We start from the raw sequence: 20,842 nt of genomic DNA on the forward strand, positions 1-20,842 counted from the left end.
CTTTTCACCTGCCAGCGCGGACTCTCATTGGTGAGGTGTAACGTGTGGGAGGTCACACTACCCTCACCATCTCCCTGCAGGCGCCCTGACCGACCTGTAGGAGTCACTGTTTACAACAACCAGATTACCACCCACCGGCTTCCCTCCCGCTGACTCTGCTAATTGAGCCAGTATGACGGCCGGCCAAGCCGGAGGCAACGCTGACAGCCGGATTCGATACCAGGTGGGGGGGGGGGGGGGGACTGTACATTGGAGGTAGGATTGCATCCAGCTCACTGATAGACTATCAAAACCAATTGCTTTTAGCTTGTCAATCAGAATGGAGTGATTGACAGTGTCGAAGGCCTTTTGTAGGTCCAGCATGACCATGCCGCAGTATTTGCCCGCGTCCACCTCTTGTTTGATGTGGTCGTTCAAATAGAGAAGGCATGTGTCAGTGGAGTGGGATGTTCTCAAGCCAGATTGGAATTCGTAGATTAGATTTTTTCCGCTAGTACTTTTCGACCTGTTCGTAGACTATTTTTTCCATGACTTTCGAGATGGAGGTAAGAATAGAAACAGGGCGGTAGTTGCCTGGGTCTAATTTACTGCTCTTTTTGTGCAGAGGGGTCACTCTCGCAATTTTGAAGTCCTTGGGGACGTGTCCCTGTTTTATGGAGAGGTTTATTATGTGTGTGATGACTGGGGTGATGGCGGCTGCTGAGTCTCTGAGGAATTTGGAGGGGATGTTGTCATGGCCAGTGGCCTTGTTAGGTTGGAGGGCGCTCAGTTTTTTGAGTACCTCATCTGTAGTTACCATTTCCAGTTTGAAGTCGTCTTTGCTGACCCCTAGGTTCTTGTAGTAAGCTACTATGTGTTCTACCCCATAATGCCCTGAGTGGGAGGGTAGTTTGTTTACCAGTGTTGTGGCTATGTTTGTGAAGAAAATGTTTAAGTAATTGGCTACATCCAGTTTGTCTGTGATGAGCGTGTTGTCCGTCTTTATGTTTATGTTTGAGAATCCGGTTTTAAGTTTTTTACTGCAGCCTAGTTGATTATTGAGTAATTTCCAAAGTTCGCAGGGTTTGTTTTTGTTTTCCTCCGTTTTGTCATTGATGAATTTTTTTTGTGCATAGTTTTGATCATGGAGTTTACGTAGTTTCTTAGTCTGTTTCTTTCCAGTTTGAGTTCAGTCACGTGGGCTTGGAATTCACCGCTCGTGCTTTTGATAAGCTTTGACTGACTTTTACGAAACTCAGAGTTTTTTTTTGTCTCTGGTTTTCATAGAGGTCAGTATTTCAGTGTGCATCCACGGCTCACACACGTTTAGACCGCTGCGCCACCCAGCCGCCACGTGCTACAGGTTTTCTGAGACCAGTACGCTACCAGACACTTTAATGGACAACCAAACGTCATGTACTATTGAAACTATTCTGAATGTCAACCTGGTTTGTAAAATGGTGAAAGTTCTACCACAGTTTGTTGGTTTGATAGTCAAAACTATTTGTCTAAAAATGTGAGATGATTTCTATTGTAAAACCATAATCCTGAATGACGTTCTGTTCCGCCTACCCAACCCCCCCCCCCCCCCCCCCACCTACCCAACCTCCTCCAATGTACAGTTTCTTCCCCCTCAAATGTATATACTCTCTTTTTAGACTATTTTTGTATCACAAACAGTACTGTCTACCTGTATGTCATGTATGTCATAAATTTCACTATGAGTTGAAAATGGGGGACCCTGATGTAAACAAGACGAAAGTCTTTCTCTGGTCTGCATCCCCTTAACAATTGTGTGTATTGAGCTGTACTTTAATGTACCCAATCTGCAATCTGGCAATAAAATGTTCAATCAATCAATCAGCATATCAAAGGTAGCCTACAGTATGAAGGCTTAAAGTCCCCAAGAAACAGCTAGCAGAATGCTATTTGATTATACATATTTATGCGTTTCCTGTAAAAACAGGAAGCTAGGGACTTGTCGTGGATATTGATTGGCGTTTACACAGTAGCCAATAGCACTGAATGTGCATTACGGTCAACCCATTAGCTAGCAAGCTAATGTTAGCAATGTAAAAGGTTTCTATTTAGTTAAAGAGGCCAAGTGCTAGTTTAATTACAATGTGCTGTTTAATTGGATGCTAAATGTGTATTATGTCCCAGTGTGGAGGGTGGCTCATCAATTTAAAAGAGAATGAATGTTTTCCAGGAAATAACAAACTCTAAAATACCATTAAGAATACCTACAAAACAACTGTTTTGTCATTGTTGGGACAGATACTGGTGTGTAAGTGACAATCAGTGCAAGATACAGTATGTGATAAAAAAACATAAAGCTCTATTTTGATTTCATGGGGGCTATAAATGAGCGCTAGACATCTAGGTCAAGTAGCCTCCTCAACATGCAGTCAACTACAGCAGCACAGCACTCAGCGCCACATGGGCGGACTGAGCGCGCTGGAAAAACCCCAAACAAAGACGCACATTCTTTCTGTTCTCCAGACAGACCACATCACAGAGGAACACACACACACACACACACACACACACACACACACACACACACACACACACACACACACACACACACACACACACATGTGTGTGTGGACTATATGGTAGCTCAATCTGACAGTAAAATGATCTTGTGACTCACGTGCAGCTTTTTGTATGAGGGGCCAAGATGTATGGCATGTGTGTGTGTGTGTGTGTGTGTGTGTGTGTGTGTGTGTGTGTGTGTGTGTGTGTGTGTGTGTGTGTGTGTGTGTGTGTGTGTGTGTGTGTGTGTGTGCGTGCGTGTTTGTATATATAATGTGTGTGTGTGTATATAATGTGTGTGTGCGTGTTTGTGTGTGTGTGTGTGTGTGTGTTTGTGTGTGTGTGTGTGTGTGCGTGTTTGGATATATAATGTGTGTGTGTATATAATGTGTGTGTGTGTGTGTGCGTGTGTGTGTGCGTGTGTGTGTGTGGTCTACAGCTGATCTACAATTCAGGTGTACAGTTCTTTCCTTTTTTATATATGTTATGAGTTCATTTTGCCTATTTTGGGAACCTTTGTTTTTTCCATATGGCTTTATGTACTGTAGTTGATCTTCAGATCATGACTTTATGTACTGTTGATCTTCAGATCATGACTTTATGTACTGTTGATCTTCAGATCATGACTTTATGTAGTTGATCTTCAGATCATGACTTTATGTACTGTTGATCTTCAGATCATGACTTTATGTAGTTGATCTTCAGATCATGACTTTATGTAGTTGATCTTCAGATCATGACTTTATGTAGTTGATCTTCAGATCATGACTTTATGTAGTTGATCTTCAGATCATGACTTTATGTAGTTGATCTTCAGATCATGACTTTATGTAGTTGATCTATTCAGATCATGACTTTATGTAGTTGATCTTCAGATCATGACTTTATGTAGTTGATCTTCAGATCATGACTTTATGTAGTTGATCTTCAGATCATGACTTTATGTAGTTGATCTTCAGATCATGGCTTTATGTAGTTGATCTACAGATCATGGCTTTATGTAGTTGATCTACAGATCATGGCTTTATGTAGTTGATCTACAGATCATGACTTTATGTAGTTGATCTACAGATCATGGCTTTATGTAGTTGATCTACAGATCATGGCTTTATGTAGTTGATCTACAGATCATGGCTTTATGTAGTTGATCTACAGATCATGACTTTATGTAGTTGATCTTCAGATCATAGCTTTATGTAGTTGATCTATTCAGATCATGACTTTATGTAGTTGATCTTCAGATCATGACTTTATGTAGTTGATCTTCAGATCATAGCTTTATGTAGTTGATCTACAGATCATGACTTTATGTAGTTGATCTTCAGATCATAGCTTTATGTAGTTGATCTATACAGATCGAGCAAGTTTCAGCTGCAAACATCGACTGGGTGCCACGGTGGGTCAGCCTGTGATTGGTCAGGAATATCACCTGACACTGCATGTCCCTGCTACCTCGACTTCAAAGCGACCGCAGGGTCGCTTATTAAACTGCTTCCCACGACCCCCATCATTCACATTGGATCTAATTAAAACTAGGCCACCAACAGCTGAATGTCGGCATCGTGATATACTCATAATAACCGTCAATCAAACCTAGTCTGATGATGATAATAATAACATTGCGCCCTAACCTGCTGTTGTTATGTGGCAGTGACAGGGTTAATATAAGTTAACCTTCTGTGTATTGTTGTCGCAGTGAAAGGGTTAACAGTTTGGTAGCGCTGCACCGGTGTGTTTAACAACTCAACGCCGATTGGATGACAGTGGTGATTTTAGCTGCAGGCGACGTCATCGTGGGGATGTCAATACAGCGCGTCTAGCGGGTGATGACAGCAGGCGACACAACTCGAGAGACCCGTTTGATTGATTGAACACTTTATTAACAGATTATTGCAGAATGGGTACCGTACAATACATATAAAGACCGCACCTAAACAACGGAGATCCGTATCGTTTACAATAATGTCTGTTATCATTCACGGCTGAGGAGGAGACGACGCGACATCTTTTGGCAAAGAGCGTCAGCGCGTCCTCTGTGATCTAACGGTAGGAGTCAGGACTGGTGGTTTATCTGAATGCATTTGGACTTATTTTGTTGAGATGAATGAATGGATGAATGGGGTATGTGTCCTCTTGTTTCATCCAGCTGCTACTGTAATACTGTGTGTGTGTGTGTGTGTGTGTGTGTGTGTGTGTGTGTGTGTGTGTGTGTGTGTGTGTGTGTGTGTGTGTGTGTGTGTCGGCTACCTCTGAAGATGTAATGAATGAATGAATGAAAACTTTATTTAACAGATTGCAGAATGGGTACAATACAGTACGGCTCAATACATACAATTGTTAAGGGGATGCAGACCTGAGAAAGACGTTTGTCTTGTTTCCATCAGGGTCCCCCATTTTCAATTCATATAGACATATATGACATACATGACATACAGATAGTCAGTACTGCTACATCTATACATTTATGACATACCAGATTTGCAAATACAGTACTGTTTGTGATACAGAAGGAGTCAAGAAAAGGGAGTATATACATTTGATGTAGAAACTGTACATTGGTGGAGGTTGGGTGGGGTTGTGTGGGGGGAGTTGGGTACATTGGGATATTGACAACCATACTGGGTAATTTACATTGGAGGTGGTTGGGGGGGGGGGGGGGGGCACACTGTATAAACAAGTAACACTGTACATTGAGGGGGGGGGGGGAGGAGACACTGTACAAACAAACACAATTGTACATTGAACTATTGACAAAACCATACTAGGTAAATGACTGTACATTGGAGGGGGTTGGGTTAGGATATTTACAGGGGCCAGTGTTGAATTGCAGTCTCCCGTAGGTGTCCCTTGAGAGAGGTTTTGAAAGTGGGTAGTGATCCACATTCCTTTACAGCTTTGGGTAGGGCGTTCCACATTGATGTGGCATAATTGCGAAACGTGTTTAGTCCCTTATTTGAGCCGAATCTGGGTTTAACATGATTTGTGGAGCTCCCTCTGGTGTTGTGATCGTGGTATTCACTGACCTTTGGGAAGTATTTTGACATGTACATGGGTACCTTGGTCGTGTAGTGTAACAGCTTGTTATGTACAGTACCACTGTAAATATCCCACATATAGCTGACTCTTCTAGTATAACACTAAAATACTCCATTCGTAGTTTATGAGAGATATCATAATCTGTTAGACAATTTTATTTCATAAACATAGTATCATGTTAGACGTACGTTGCCCATTTTCGGTGTGCCTGTTTTTAGCTAAAATCATTTATTAGAAAAATCACTGCAAAAAAATACTTAGCGAAAGCCTCACTGCTTATTCCAAGATGCGCTGTGACCTTGTTATTATTATAATAATAATAATAATAATAATAATAATAATAATAATAATAATAATAATAATAATAATAATAATAATAATAATAATAATAATAATAATAATAACCTTGTTATAACACATAACTTACTGCACTGACGGGTTATTTAACATTCCCCTCCCAATAATTGCAGGCCTACTTGTTTCAGGATAATGGTGCTAGTTTAAATATTGTTTTCAGAACAAGAAAAAAGATAATGTTTTTTAAGAGAATGTCTACTCTCAACACTAGTTCCGTTATCTTGAAACAACAATTCTTTAAACAAGCAATAACATTTTCTCCATCTGCCAATGCAGTGAGCACATCTATCTGGACATAATAACCACAATGAGGCTTGACTTAGTTGTGTTGTTGTTGCAGTCAGTGAGTTGCTGTTCTGTATGGATTGTAATTTGGATGACGTACCTTTTTAAACCTGAGATTCAAACATGATTAGGCAAACTAAAGCACCACGAGCTACACTATATGGCAAAACCTGAGCTTTTGAACTCTACCCACAGTACTGCTTTTCAAATCATAACTCTATCCACTGCTTTTCAAATCATTATCTAACTCTATCCACTGCTTTTCAAATCATTATCTAACTCTATCCACTGCTTTTCAAATCATTATCTAACTCTATCCACTGCTTTTCAAATCATTATCTAACTCTATCCACTGCTTTTCAGATCATTATCTAGGCCTAACTATCCACTGCTTTTCAGATCATTATCTTCATACTTGTGGGTTGTAAATCTTTCAAGGTGATGAGCATTTACATTTTACATTTAGTCATTTAGCTGACGCTTTTATCCAAAGCGACTTACTGTACAAGTTCTGTACGACAAGTCATCAGGAAGGGCACAACTCTATCAGCTGAGTAACAATGTTCATCAAGTGTTGAGTGCTACAGTGTAGGTTAGTTTATTAGGACATGTGCATGACAGTAAGGTTAGTTATAGGGTTAGAATTTTTTTTCACAATTCATAATTCATTCAGTTGTAGTTAGTAGTAATAGTCAGGAGGGATAGAAACCAGTATGGAGGTGGCGTCTGTGTGTATATACACAAAGATACCAAATACATCAACCGTACTGACCTTAACCATGACGAAATTGAAACTGTTTCAGACAAAGCTTTCCAAAAGCTCAAACAGTGAACTCCAAGCCCACGTGGTTGAACAAAAAATTCAAAGAAACAGACTAAGAAATGACGTAAACACCCTGATCAAAACCGCAAAAAGAAATTTCATCAACGACAAAACTGAGGAAAACAAAAACAAACCCCGCAAACTTTGGAAATTACTCAATAATCAACTAGGCTGCAGTAAAAAACTTAAAACCAGATTCTCAAACATAAACATAAAGACGGACAACACGCTCATCACAGACAAGCTGGATGTAGCCAATTACTTAAACATCTTCTTCACAAACATAGCCACAACACTGGTAAACAAACTACCCTTCCACTCAGGGCATTATGGGGTAGAACACATAGTAGCATACTACAAAAACCTAGGGGTCCACAAAGACGACTTCAAACTTGAAATGGTAACAACCGATGAGGTACTCAAAAGATTGAGCGCCCTCCAACCTAACAAGGCCACTGGCCATGACAACATCCCCTCCAAATTCCTCAGAGACGCAGCAGCCGCCATCACCCCAGTCATCACACACATAATAAACCTCTCTATAAAACAGGGACACGTCCCCAAGGACTTCAAAATTGCGAGAGTGACCCCTCTGCACAAAAAGGGCAGCAAATTAGACCCAGGCAACTACCGCCCTGTTTCTATTCTTACCTCCATCTCGAAAGTCATGGAGAAAATAGTCTACGAACAGGTCGAAAAGTACCTGGCGTAAAAAAAAACGAATCTACGAATTCCAATCTGGCTTCAGAACGTCCCACTCCACTGACACATGCCTCCTCTATTTGAACGACCACATCAAACAAGAGGTGGACGCGGGCAAATACTGCGGCATGGTCATGCTGGACCTACAAAAGGCCTTCGACACTGTCAATCACTCCATTCTGATTGACAAGCTAAAAGCAATTGGTTTTGATAGCTTATCAGTGAGCTGGATGCAATCCTACCTGGAGGGGAGAGAACAGATGGTAGAGGTAAACGGTACTCTATCCCCCCCCTCACAGTGAGCTGTGGTGTTCCACAAGGAAGCATACTAGGACCGCTACTTTTCCTAATTTATGCAAATGACATGTCGTCAGCCTGTGACTGCAACTTGTTCCTGTTTGCGGACGACTCAGCCCTGCTGGTCTCTGACAAGAACAAGTTGCAGGTTGAAAAAACCCTCAGCTCGGAACTAGGCAAAATCTGCATATGGCTCGCTGATAACAAACTATCATTACACATGGGCAAAACAGAGTCCATTCTCTTCGGTTCAAATAACAAACTCAGCAAGACCGACGGCTTCTCAGTTGCAGTGGGTGACAATATTGTCACAAGGAAAGACGAAATTACCTACCTGGGTTCCATCCTAGAGGCTAATCTTTCCTGTGACAAAATGGCATCCAATGTAATAAAAAAAGTCAACCAACTAACTAGATTCTTGTACCGGATCTCCTCTCTGGTAAACAAGAATACCCTGAAGACTCTGGCAGGAGCACTCATTCAAGGGTACTACGACTATGCGTGCACCTCATGGTACCAAAGCACCTCAAAGGCGCTTAAAACAAAATTACAAACATCACAAAACAAACTGGTCAGACTACTACTTGACCTTACCCCCAGAACCCACCTCACCCCTGCCCACTTTGGCAACCTAGGATGGCTTAGAGTAGACGACAGAGAACAGCAACTTGCAATGGGCCTGGTCTACAAGATACACTATACGACTAAGGTACCCATGTACATGTCAAAATACTTCCCAAAGGTCAGTGAATACCACAACCACTACACCAGAGGAAGCTCAACAAATCATGTTAAACCCAGATTCGGCTCAAACAAGCGACTAAACACGTTTCGCAATTATGCCACAACAATGTGGAACGCCCTACCCAAAGCTGTAAAGGAATGTGAATCCCTACCCACATTCAAAACCGCTCTTAAAGAGCACCTACGGGAGGCTGCAATTCTAAACTGGCCACCGTAAATGCCCAAAACCCCCACCACCTCCTAATAGACAGTCTCCTCCCCACCGCATGTATATATTCCCTCACCGCCGTATGTATATTACTCTCCCACCCACCCACCCCCTCCTAATGTACAGTCCCCTCCCCATCATATGTATATACTCTGTCAGGATCTAGGGGTAACAGTACTGTATATTTGAATACCGTTTATGTCACAAATGTATCAGTACTAAATACCTATATGTCCCTATGCCATAAATGTCATGTATGTTGTGTATGTCATAAATGTCTATATGAATTGAAAATGGGGGACCCTGATGGAAACAAGACAAACGTCTTTCTCAGGTCTGCATCCCCTTAACAATTGTGTGTATTGAGCCGTACTGTATTGTACCCATTCTGCAATCTGTTAAATAAAGTTTTCATTCATTCATTCATTAGTAGATAGTAGTTAGTAGACTATGGCCATTGGGCATTCATCAGAATGAATGACGAACCAAACATTATTGTCGTCATCTGTGGTGTTGTTGTCGTCAAACATTGTTCCTCTTTCTTGCTTCATCTGTGATTGTTGGTGATGTTGTGAGTCAATTGTTCCTCTTTCTGCTTCATCTGTGTGTAACCGCGACCGCCCCTTTCTGTCTTAGGGCCTCAAACATTCTTTTTACAAGTTTCAAGTTTCAAGTTTCTTTAATAGTTGTCATACAGAAGTACAGAATACTTTTATACAAAATGCTTCTTACTGTTACGCTCCAGAGACTGTGCAAGACAAGATAAGTATGAAATAAAATAACATAGTATAGCATGTAAATTAGAAGTAAAAAAATGAGGTCACAGTGTTCAGTATAGACATATGTACAATGTTCGATGCAGAATAGACGTAACTGAGTTACCATATAATATACAATACTATGCAGTGTACTAATATACAATACTATATAGTGCAAGGCAGAAGTGGGATGAGGTGCAATTTAGGTACAATTTACAGTAGGTGTACGAGTTGTAGTGCAAATCCTTTATCAATAAATATAAAGTGTGTTTGTGTGATCTAAAGTGTGGAGAGTGGGTGCTGCAGTGTGTTGTTTGTTTAAGTGAGTGTGTGCGTGTGGGTGTGTGTGCTGTGTGCATTTGATGGTTGTTGCATAGTGTTTATTGTTCGTTGAGCAGCCTGATGGCCTGGGGATAGAAGCTTCTTCTGAGTCTTTCTGTGCTCGCCTTAAGACTCCGGTATCGCTTGCCTGACCACAGCAGTTCAAAGAGGCAGTTGTTCGGGTGGCTGGAGTCCTTGATGATTCTCTTAGCCTTCCCCCTGCACCGCTTGTTGTAAATGTTCTGGAGGGTGGGAAGCCCCCCTCCAATTGTGCGTTCGGCTGAATGTGTCACTCTTTGTAGTCTGCTACGGTCTTGTGCAGTGCTATTCCCAAACCAGGAGGTGATGTTGCCAGTCAGGATGCTCTCTATTGTACATGAGTAGAAGTTCCTAAGGATCTTCTGACTGACTTGGAACTTCCTTAGGCGCCTGAGGAACTAGAGGCGTTGTCGTGCCTTCTTCACAACACTGTCAATGTGTGTGGTCCATGTCAAGTCCTCGGATATGTGGGCTCCGAGGTACTTGAAACTGTTCACTCTCTCAACCGGTGCCCCGTCGATGCTGAGGGGGCTGTAGTCCTTGACCCCCGACCTCCTGAAGTCCACAATCATCTCTTTTGTTTTGCTGACATTCAGGGAGAGGCAGTTCTCCTGACACCACTGTGACAGATTCTCTACCTCTTCCAGGTAGGCCCTCTCGTCGTTGGCAGAGATCAGGCCCACCACTACTGTGTCATCAGCAAATTTGATGATTGTGTTGTTGTTCCGCTGTGCCACGCAGTCATGTGTGTACAGGGAGTAGAGGAGGGGGCTCAGAACACAGCCCTGGGGGGCCCCTATGTTGAGCGTGATGGATGAGGAGGTGCAGTTGCCTGCTCTTACCACCTGGGGTCTGCCCGTCGGGAAGTCCAAGACCCACTGGCAGAGGTCATAGTTCAAGCCCAGGTCCCTGAGCTTGGCTATGAGTTTGGAGGGGACTATGGTATTGAATGCTGAGCTGTAGTCGATGAACAGCATTCTCACATAGTTGTTGTCTTGTCCAGGTGTGATGCTGCTGTGTGCAGCACATGGGCTATGGCGTCCTCCGTGGACCTGTTGGGGCGATATGCAAATTGCAGGGGGTCCAGGTTGATGGGGAGGGAGGAACAGATGTAGCCCTTTACTAGCTTCTCAAACATTGAGATATCAAAGTAGAATTTAGCGCTAGACATTGCTAGAGTCTATAGTTCCTGGCTGACAGGGTTGATTGATTGATTGATTGATTGAAAACTTTTTTGTAGAATGGGTAAAATACAGTACGGCTCAATACATACAATTGTTAAGGGGATGCAGACCAGAGAAAGACTTTCATCTTGTTTACATCAGGGTCCCCCATTTTCAATTCATCATGACATTTATGACATACACAACATACAATATGTACTGTCGTGGAAAGATGCCATTTAACCAAAAAGTCACGCCAGAGGGAACAACAATTATCTTCTGTATTTGATTATGGATATTCACAGGGACCAAACCCTGATGCCCTGAACTAAAACTATGCCCCTCCCCCATAGGCTGTACCCATTATGTATGGCAATCCCCTATTTAGGCCTTTTGCCCCTGGAAAAGCCTGTGCCCGGTTAGTGGCCCCCATCATATCGGGGCCCCTCTCCCTAATTAAGGGGCCTCCTCTCAACACATAAAGCAGAGAGAGGGTTGTTGGCACGGTTCCTATATTCTGGCCTTGGAGCCCAGTGTCCTGTGATGTAAAGGTCACAACATGCCCTCCCCCGCCTCCAGAAGCAGATGGTGGAGGTTAAGTAGGGGGCCTGTCGTGACCCCAGTTTGGATCTCTGTGTTCATACTTGACACTCGGGCGTCAGCATTAAAGGAACGCGCTGACATTATGGGAAACACGCTTACTCTCTTCGCCATAGTCAAGACAAGATAGCCGGATAGCTTTCTACTGAACACACAGAGAGGAAATTGGTATCTATCTCCTTGTCTGACTCTGGAGAAGACCGTAACTAAGCGCATTTGCAAAGTTATTTGTTTTCGATGTTGCTTTTGTTATTGGAATTGTCCAATATTGATGTCCAATTTCAACCTCAACCTAGTGCATCGTCAAAAAGGGGCAGACAGAAAGGAGAGGAGAAATTACACTACCCCCCCCCCCCCCCCCCACACACACACACACATTGACTCACTTACTGACATTCTCACTAACTATGACAGTCATTTGTATTTGGCTGACATACTGTATTCTGTACCCCCAGTCACCCCAGTGGTCATGCCACAAAACCCTCCCCATATAAGCCTCTGTAAACATCCTATTGGATCATCTCATTACACCCTGCGTTTCAAATCAGCCAACCAATGGTCAGGAGAGTGTTGGACACCAGTTGGTCTCTTTGTTTCCCCCTTTGACCTCTGGTGTCTCTGGTTGCTTTGCGGTGGAGGAGGATGGGAAAAACAGACGGCTAGGATTCCCGTCTGGAAGAGGGTCACAGAGTTGAGCCACGTTCCTCCAACAGTATGTAGGCCACAAGAACATCTTGTGTTCACCCTCGAAGTATCAGTTTCTACCTTTTATATTAGTTTTTCATTTAATTGAACTGGGAAAAATGGTCAAAACTGACCCAATATCAGCCACTGCATCGCATACCATACCGCTGAGTCACTTGTGGTTTCCTCGGTCGACAGACTGAAGGCACCGCGCGCAGATGCCGGCGCATAAACACTTGGAAGTCATTCTTGGAAATATTTTGTAAGGCATGTCGGGGCGTGAAGGGCCAGGGTGTCTGATGAACCCGTTGGCAAACTCCTGGATAGTCATCGTAATGTATAACATAAGCCGCTTGCTTGGTAGTCGTATCCAAAGTGAGGGCATTCCTTCGGATGAGACGCTAAACCTCGGTCGTTAAAGAACCCAGGACGCCTATCGTAAAGAGTAGGGGGTTCCCCGACATTCCTGGTCAAATTCCCAACCAGACATCAAGGCCACATAATCATCCCTTCCCCTTAATTGGCTGATATCAATCTTAACCCAAACGGTTCATGCGTTTTGCTAATCTGATTGGCCACTGACGTTTCTGGTCATGTGACATGTGCGCCCAATCGCGTGACGCGCCCATTTCCGCCTCGACCAGCAGCAAACCCTAACCCTAACCCTAACCCTAACCCTAACCCTAACCGTTCTATCGCCATGCTCTAAGACAAACTCTAACCTTAACCAACTTCGAAAGAGTGCCTAAGCTTAACTGGGGAAAGAATTGGTGCGACCAGAAACACAGTGGCCAATCAGAGCGCAAAACGGGAACGCGGAAGCATGCACCATTTGGGTTAAGAATAGACGCATCCCTGTCTCCTGAGCCGTTCAGCCATTGTGTAGTGTGATGTGTGCCTGGTGCCAGTGTATGGCAGCCATTGAGCCTGGAGGCAATTTCCACCCTACATTGTGGGGAGCGCTTTGAGTGTCTAGAAAAGCGCTATATAAATGCAATTCATTATTAATTATTATTATTATTACATATTTGGAGGAGCACTTGGCTTTACGCTGAAGGCCTTGGGGCTTCAGTGTAAACGTTTCTCGATGAAGGGTTTTTCTTTTGGAAAAACGTGCTGACAGACATGCTGTGGTGCATCTAAAAAATGTAAACATGCAATAATGTATGTCACCCTCTCTTTGTCCTTCTCTCTCCATCGCTCCCCCTTTTCTCTCTCTCTATTGCTATCCCTTTCTCTCTATCGTTCTCTACCTCCCTCCCTCCCTCCCTCTCTCTCCACTCCTCGTCTCTCCATCCCTCCCTCTCTCTCCACTCCTCCATCCCTCCATCCCTCCCTCCCTCCCTCCCTCCTTCAGACCCGTCAGACCATGAACTACGTGGGTCAGCTGGCGGGGCAGGTGTTCGTGCAGGTCAAGGAGTTGTACCGGGGACTGAACCCCGCGACGCTGTCCGGCTGCATCGACGTGATCGTGGTCCGGCAGCCTGACGGGACGCTGCAGTGCTCGCCCTTCCACGTGCGCTTCGGGAAGATGGGCGTCCTCCGCTCCCGGGAGAAAGTGGTATGGAAGGAGATGTAGGACAACTGGTCCCGCAGTGCGGTTTTTAGAGGAAAACTCTTTGATTGTTTGAACTTCAAGCTTTCATTTGTTGTTGTTTTTAGATTCTCTCACAGTCGGTTCACAATCTCCTCTCCATCTCTTCTCTATTCTCCTTTCCTCTTCTTCTCTCCTCTTGCCCCCTCGTCTATTTTCCTCCTGTGTTCTCTCTTCTCCTCTCCTCTCTCTTCCTCTCCTCTCTCCTCCTCCCTTCTCTTTTTCTCCTCTCCTCCTCCCTTCTCTTTTTCTCCTCTCCTCTCCTCCTCCCCTCTCTACTCCTCCTCCCTTCTCTTCCTCTTCTCCTTTCTCCTCTCTTCCTGCTCTCTACTCCTCCTCCCTTCTCTTTTCCTCCCTTCTCTTTTCCTCCTCTTCTTCTCTCTCCTCTCTACTCCTCCCTTCTCTTTCTCCTCTTCTCCTCTCCTCTCTACTCCTCCTCTCTTCTCTTCCTCCTCTTCTCCTCTCTCCTCTTCTCCTCCCTTCTCCTCTCTTCTCTTCTCTTCTCTTCTCCTCCTCTCCCCTCCCCTCCCCTCTCCTCTCCTCTCCTCTCTTCTCTTCTCTTCTCCTCCTCTCTCCTCCCCTCCCCTCTCCTCTCCTCTCCTCTCCTCTCCTCTCCTCTCCTCTCCTCTCCTCTCCTCTCCTCTCCTCTCCTCTCCTCTCCTCCAGGTGGACATGGAGATCAATGGGGAACCAGTGGATCTCCACATGAAGCTCGGAGAGAACGGAGAGGCCTTCTTTGTCATTGAAACAGAAAACGGCCAAGTATGTAAACAACTACAACTAAACTAACCAAACAAACCAGAGGCATTAGGGTAAGACGCAATGCTTTAGTAGGAGGAGCCATTAGGGTAAGACGCAATGCTTTAGTAGGAGGAGCCATTAGGGTAAGACACAATGCTTTAGTAGGAGGAGCCATTAGGGTAAGACGTAATGCTTTAGTAGGAGGAGCCATTAGGGCAGTGCTTCTCAATTTTTTTCTGTCAGGCCCCCCTTTGGCGGACCAAAATATTTTGGGCCCCCCCCCCCCAACAAAATAGTCATGAAATGGGCCATGTTTAAATTTATTGAAATAACACCAATATCGTGACCTTTCAAATTGGCGCTATATTTTGTTTTCAGAGCTGTCATGGATGAAAAGCCAGCTTCACACAGATACTGTATGTGGTGCTGAATGGTATCAACACCTTAACTGCTGCATCATGAGATACTTGGTGGGCCATGAGATGAGATACTTGGTACTCAGCACCACACTCTGAAACTAGCTCTCTAGGTGGTATCAGGTGAGATTTCAAAGAGTTCTTCCAAGAGTTTGGATGGAGATGTGTCAGGAAGCTTTGTCTCAATGTTGTCTGTAAAGGTTTTTTTTATCCAGAGTAACTTGGTGATCCTTTTCTGTGTTTTATTAAATAATGATTTTCAGATTTTGAGAAATGGTATTTTCACGGAGAACAGTGCAGCTGCAACAGATAGCACTTTAGTGATAATTTTCTGGAATAAAAAAAAAAAATAAAAAAAAATAAAACTTTTTTTTCTTTTTTTTTAAATAAATCTCAAGGCCCCCCCTGTCATGCCTCTGCGCCCCCCCTGGGGGGCGCGCCCCCCACTTTGAGAAACACTGCATTAGGGTAAGACACAATGCTTTAGTAGGAGGAGCCATTAGGGTAAGACGCAATGCTTTAGTACAGCGGTTCCCAAACTTTTTTGGCCGTGCACCCCCTGTCACCTCCCGACCTAGCTTGCGCACCCCCCAATGGGTTTCTGTTAGAAAAAATTGTTGCTGGTCTACGTGCACAGATTTAATTTTTTATTTTATCTCTTCCCACGGCGACTATGGATAGGGAATTTCTTTATTTAATTAAAATGTTCATGACAATACTCTGCCAGCATGTTTAATATCCATAATACTAAAGGTTTGACTAAGATTTGTATGAAATTTTATTGTAATTCTTTTTTTTTTTTTTTTTTTTTTTACCACCATTAGCCTTTTCATGTCACGCACCACCTAGAGGGCGCTCGCGCGCACCACAGTTTGGGAACCACTGCTTTAGTAGAAGGAGCCATTAGGGTAAGACGCAATGCTTTAGTAGTCAAAGACCTGTTTCACACAAATATGCAGTTCAAATCATTTATGGATTTAAGAACAGAATATGCCATCCCAAATACTGATTTCTTTAAATATTTACAAATGCGAAACATTATACATATACTGAGAAGAGAAAATAAACTAATACTAGAATTACATGAAATAGAAGAAATACTAATGTCATCGACCACAATTAAAGGTAAAATTAGTGAATTGTATGCTGCCGCTGGCTGTGTCGATTGGTGGTTTTGCTGTTTGGTCGGAGGAGGGGTGGGGACCGGGGGGCCTGTTACTGTTCCGCAACTGTAAGTTACTTCCGGGGTAGGCCTGATTGGCCCCGACAGGCACGTGACAGGCGCGGCCACACCCCCGCGGCAGCCTCAGGACGCGCAACGAGGCTGCTGAGAGCTGTCGCGTGGAAATAGGCTGTCTATTGCCTCGCGCTGCAACGCGGAAATAGGCTGTCTATTGCCATTCTCTAAGACAAACTCTAACCTTAACCAGCTCCTTAACAGTGCCTAAACTTAACCTTTCTAACCATAACCAACTCCGAAACAATGCCTAACCTTAACCAACTCCGAAACAATGCTTAAAGTTAACATGCCTAAACTTAACGGCGAACGAATGCATGTTAAAAAATTTTTTTAAGGGAATCGAACTTGCCAGCAACGGACGGTAGGATACACACCAATGCAGCGCTGCCAATTGAGCTATTTCTGGATAGTGAAAAAGGGCGTATTACTGCTACATAATGCTGCCGCGAAGCGTGCCGCGCGGCAGAGAAAGTTGCGCGTCCTGAGGCTGCCGCGGGGCGTGGCCGCGCCTGTCACGTGCCTGTCGGGGCCAATCAGGCCTACCCCGGAAGTAACTTACAGTTGCGGAACAGTAACAGGTGACCGGGGGTCTTGGGGTGTCTATCCCCGGTTGTGTATAATTTTGGAGGTGGGTTTCCCTAGTGGAAGAAGTTGTACAACAGACGCGTAAGAGGCCTCTCTGTTGTATAACAATGATGTTGTCATTGTTGTTATTATTTAGTATTGTTTATTTTAGATTTTATTATTGTCCTGTCCTTTATTTAGTTTTGTTGGCCGCAGGTGGGGGAAAGGACCAGAGAGTGAGATAATTGCCGTGTGCTGTGGGTCATGTATCTGCTGTACACCTGTTATTCAAATAAAAAGAAGTTGAGAAAAAAATAATAATGATAATAATACCAAATATATAAAAATACGTATGAAAAAAAAATAAACAGTGTAAACAATATCATTAACTCTGAATATAAAAATATGAGAAAAGAAAACAAGACGCGGTCTCGGACTGGTGGGGGCCCCTGATTCGAGGTCTTGGTGAGTGTTAAAGAGGCATGATGCTCTGGTTCGCTGGGGCGCCGGATTTGGGGTCCTCACGGGGTGGGGACCTTGGTTGTCGATACTGGAGATGATGGGTGCTCAGGTAATCTCGCCTTATGGTACATATATATATATATATATATATATATATATATATATATTCTTATTCATTTATATATTTAATTTATACATGACTATTTTATTTTTCATTATTCTGATTTAACTGATGGTCTTGTCATTGTCGTTATTATAATTATTATTACTGTTATTGTCCTGTGATGTCTTGTTTATTAGTATTGTTACTGTATTGTGTTGTCTTGTTTCATGTTGAAAAGGGAAAATAAAGAAAAATTGTGAAAAAAAATTAAAAAGTAGGAGGAGCCATTAGGGTATGATGCAATCGTTACACAGTGAATACAAAATAATCACAGTCAACACAGTTTTGGCTAGGAGGTAGAAACTGTGTTTCTCGGTTACTGGTAGTCCTACCCAGGAAATTGCTGTGGTCGACTACAGTAGGGAAGTTGAAATTGGATGCTATTTGTGGTGCACTGTACTATGAATGGAAAAGGGCGAGAGGGAAAGGCTGTGAGGTGGAACATTTACAGTATATATACATTAATGTAGTGCATACTAAAACTGTGCAAATCTCCATACCACAACCTTTATTTAAAAAGTCCTAAGACCATCGAGGGTGCCCTCATTTACAATGATGTTGAGTAAACAAAGAAAGTTGAAATAGATGATGACAAAATCACAAGTAACATGGACAAGATGAAAATGAAGAAGAGAAAACAGATTGATATACAGAAGAAGATTTTATATATTTTTAGCTTAATTTTATTGCAATAATAATTATTGGAATGAGGTGAACAGACTGGATATTGTTATCTTAAACAATAAACAGACGGCTGTATATATATTTTTATTGTAGATGGTAACAAGGTTTTCCGTCGGGGACATAATTAATAGTTGATAATAATTAATAGTTGATAATAATTAATCAAGTTGCGGTCAGTGTGTGTTTGCAATTTGTTTGCCTTTTTTTCTTTCTTCAGTTACACAGTTGTTGTGGAATATTTTTAATGAGCCAAGACAGTGAACTGTAGAAATGCAGATGAATAAAAGATGCAAATTGTATAAAAAGAACAACAAGTTTTATTTCTGGGGCCACAGAGTCTCAGTTCGATACAGTGAGCGGAAGACGCCTACAGGTCAGGTCTGGGCGCCTGCTCAGCGAAAGGCAGGAAGTGGTGAAGGCAGCGTGACCTCCCACGCGTTACACTTCACCAATGAGAGTCCTCGCTGCCAGGTGAAAAGAGAGCCGCTGGCTGTCTCTGCATGTGTCGGAGGAAGCGTGTGGTAGACTTCAGGGTTCCCTTGTACCGACCAGTAGGGGGAACATGCGCGCAACGACCAGGTAGGGGAGGGGGGGAATTGGCATAACGACTAAATTGGGACGGGGAGAAAAATAGAAAATCAGGCGGAGAAAAAGAGGATAAAAAAAAAAAAAAAAACTGGTAGGGGCGACGGTGGCTCGGGAGGTAGAGCAGTCGTCTGGCAATCTGGAGGTTCCCGGTTCGCTTCCCGCTCCTCCCGGGCAGCGTGTCAATGTGTCCTTGAGCAAGACACTTAACCCCTAATTGCTCCCGATGAGCAGGTTGGCACCTTGCATGGTCGCCTCCGCCGTCGGTGTGAATGTGTGAGTAAATGGGTAAAATGTGAGGAACAAATTGTAAAGCGCTTTGGATATAAGCGCTATATATATATATATATATATATATATATATATATATATATATATATATATATATATAAAAAGCAGCCATGATATCAACGCTACTTTCCCTTGAGAACTCCCTTCCTCGCGGGCTGCCCGCGCTGCTCACAGATTCAAACAGAGTTTCCCGGTGACAGTGAGCACAGTTGGCAGCGAGGTGCGGAATTTCCCCCAGAAAATGTAGGGAGAGGAGGGGTCTGACGGAGGAGGCCTTCACCTTCACAACCCCGGGCCTAAAGTCACGGCTGTCCTTGTATGACATCACATGGTGTTAAGTCTGGAGCTGGAGTCACGTTTCATTTAATTTCATTTAATTTAGAGTTTTGTTTTCTTATGGGAGGGAGAGAGTCAAAGAAATAAAATGACAACAAACAGAAAAACTAAACATTTACAGTCAAAATACTTAGTCATTTACAGTCGAACAGAAAGTTTTAATAGCATTTTTTTTTTAAATGGCCCAGGACTAACTATATACCAGTTGTAAGAGTGTTGATTGATTGATTGAACACTTTATTAACATATTGCAGAATGGGTACAATACAGTACAGCTCAATACAAACAACTGCTAAGAGGATGCAGACCAGAAAAAGACTTTCGTAACAACTGATTCTAGTACATTATTGTTGTTGGTTTAAAATCCACGTAATACGATGTTGAGAGGAAATGATTGGTGTGTTCTGGCTGGATTTATATATAGTATTGTTTTAGTGTTGAAGTAGGTCTGTGTGAGTTGCTGGTAAAGTAGTGTAAACAAGCAGTAGAATTGCCGGGGGTCTGGAGGGAAAGCCTACAGCAGCAGGGGTAGCGGGTGATTTATTCCCCCCAGAGTGGTGTCAGATTCTCTGGCATGGATGGGGAGGGAGAGACGGGGGGCAGCGACGTCGCTGGTGACAGTGAGCACAGTTGTTGTTATGCTTATTCCTCTCTTTCTTGCTTTTTTTTTTTTATCTCTCCCGTCTCTCTTTCTTTCCTTCTCTCGCTTCCCCACTCTTTCTCTCTCTCTGCCTCTCCCTTTCCCTCTTTGTCTTTCTCCCTGGCTCTCTCTCTCTCTCTCTCTCTCTCTCTCTCTCTCTCTCTCTCTCTTCCTTGGCAGCCTCATTAGAATCAGAGTGTTGGCCATATGAGTCATGCATAGAGAATGATAATTGTTTATGGCAGTTTTATGCACACACACACACACACACACACACACACACACACACACACACACACACACACACACACACACTCGCAGTCCCTTGTATTGAAAGTCTGCTACTAGAGGAGGCGTGTGAGACAAACATGGTGAACTCTGACCCCTCCTCCCACGGCCTTCTTCCCTCCTTTCCTAGAAAGAGCTGGAACTGCCTGCTTTCCCAGAATTTGGAGGCACTTCCTGTTTTGGACTGACTGCTGCCTGGGGGAGACGTGGCTCTCTCTCTCTCTCTCTCTCTCTCTCTCTCTCTCTCTCTCTCTCTCTCTCTCTCTCTCTCTCTCTAGGAAACATTTACTGTAGCTGCTGGGGG

General features: G+C 43.5%; 1 protein-coding gene across 1 annotated transcript in view; it reads left to right on the plus strand.

The window, feature by feature from the left end:
* Positions 1 to 13,897: 13,897 nt before the first annotated feature.
* The window catches only part of LOC311228414 (phosphatidate phosphatase LPIN1-like), a gene marked incomplete at its 3' end in the record, with an annotated part of 47,878 nt that continues 40,933 nt past the window's right edge, over positions 13,898 to 20,842 (plus strand). Inside the window, 2 exon segments of the mRNA XM_084314322.1 lie at positions 13,898 to 14,095; positions 14,795 to 14,890. Coding sequence (XP_084170448.1) covers positions 13,904 to 14,095; positions 14,795 to 14,890 — 288 coding nt within the window. The 5' untranslated portion in view covers positions 13,898 to 13,903.

Source organism: Notolepis coatsorum, assembly GCF_963971535.1.
Source record: "Notolepis coatsorum genome assembly, chromosome: 5".
NCBI classification, from domain to species: domain Eukaryota; kingdom Metazoa; phylum Chordata; class Actinopteri; order Aulopiformes; family Paralepididae; genus Notolepis; species Notolepis coatsorum.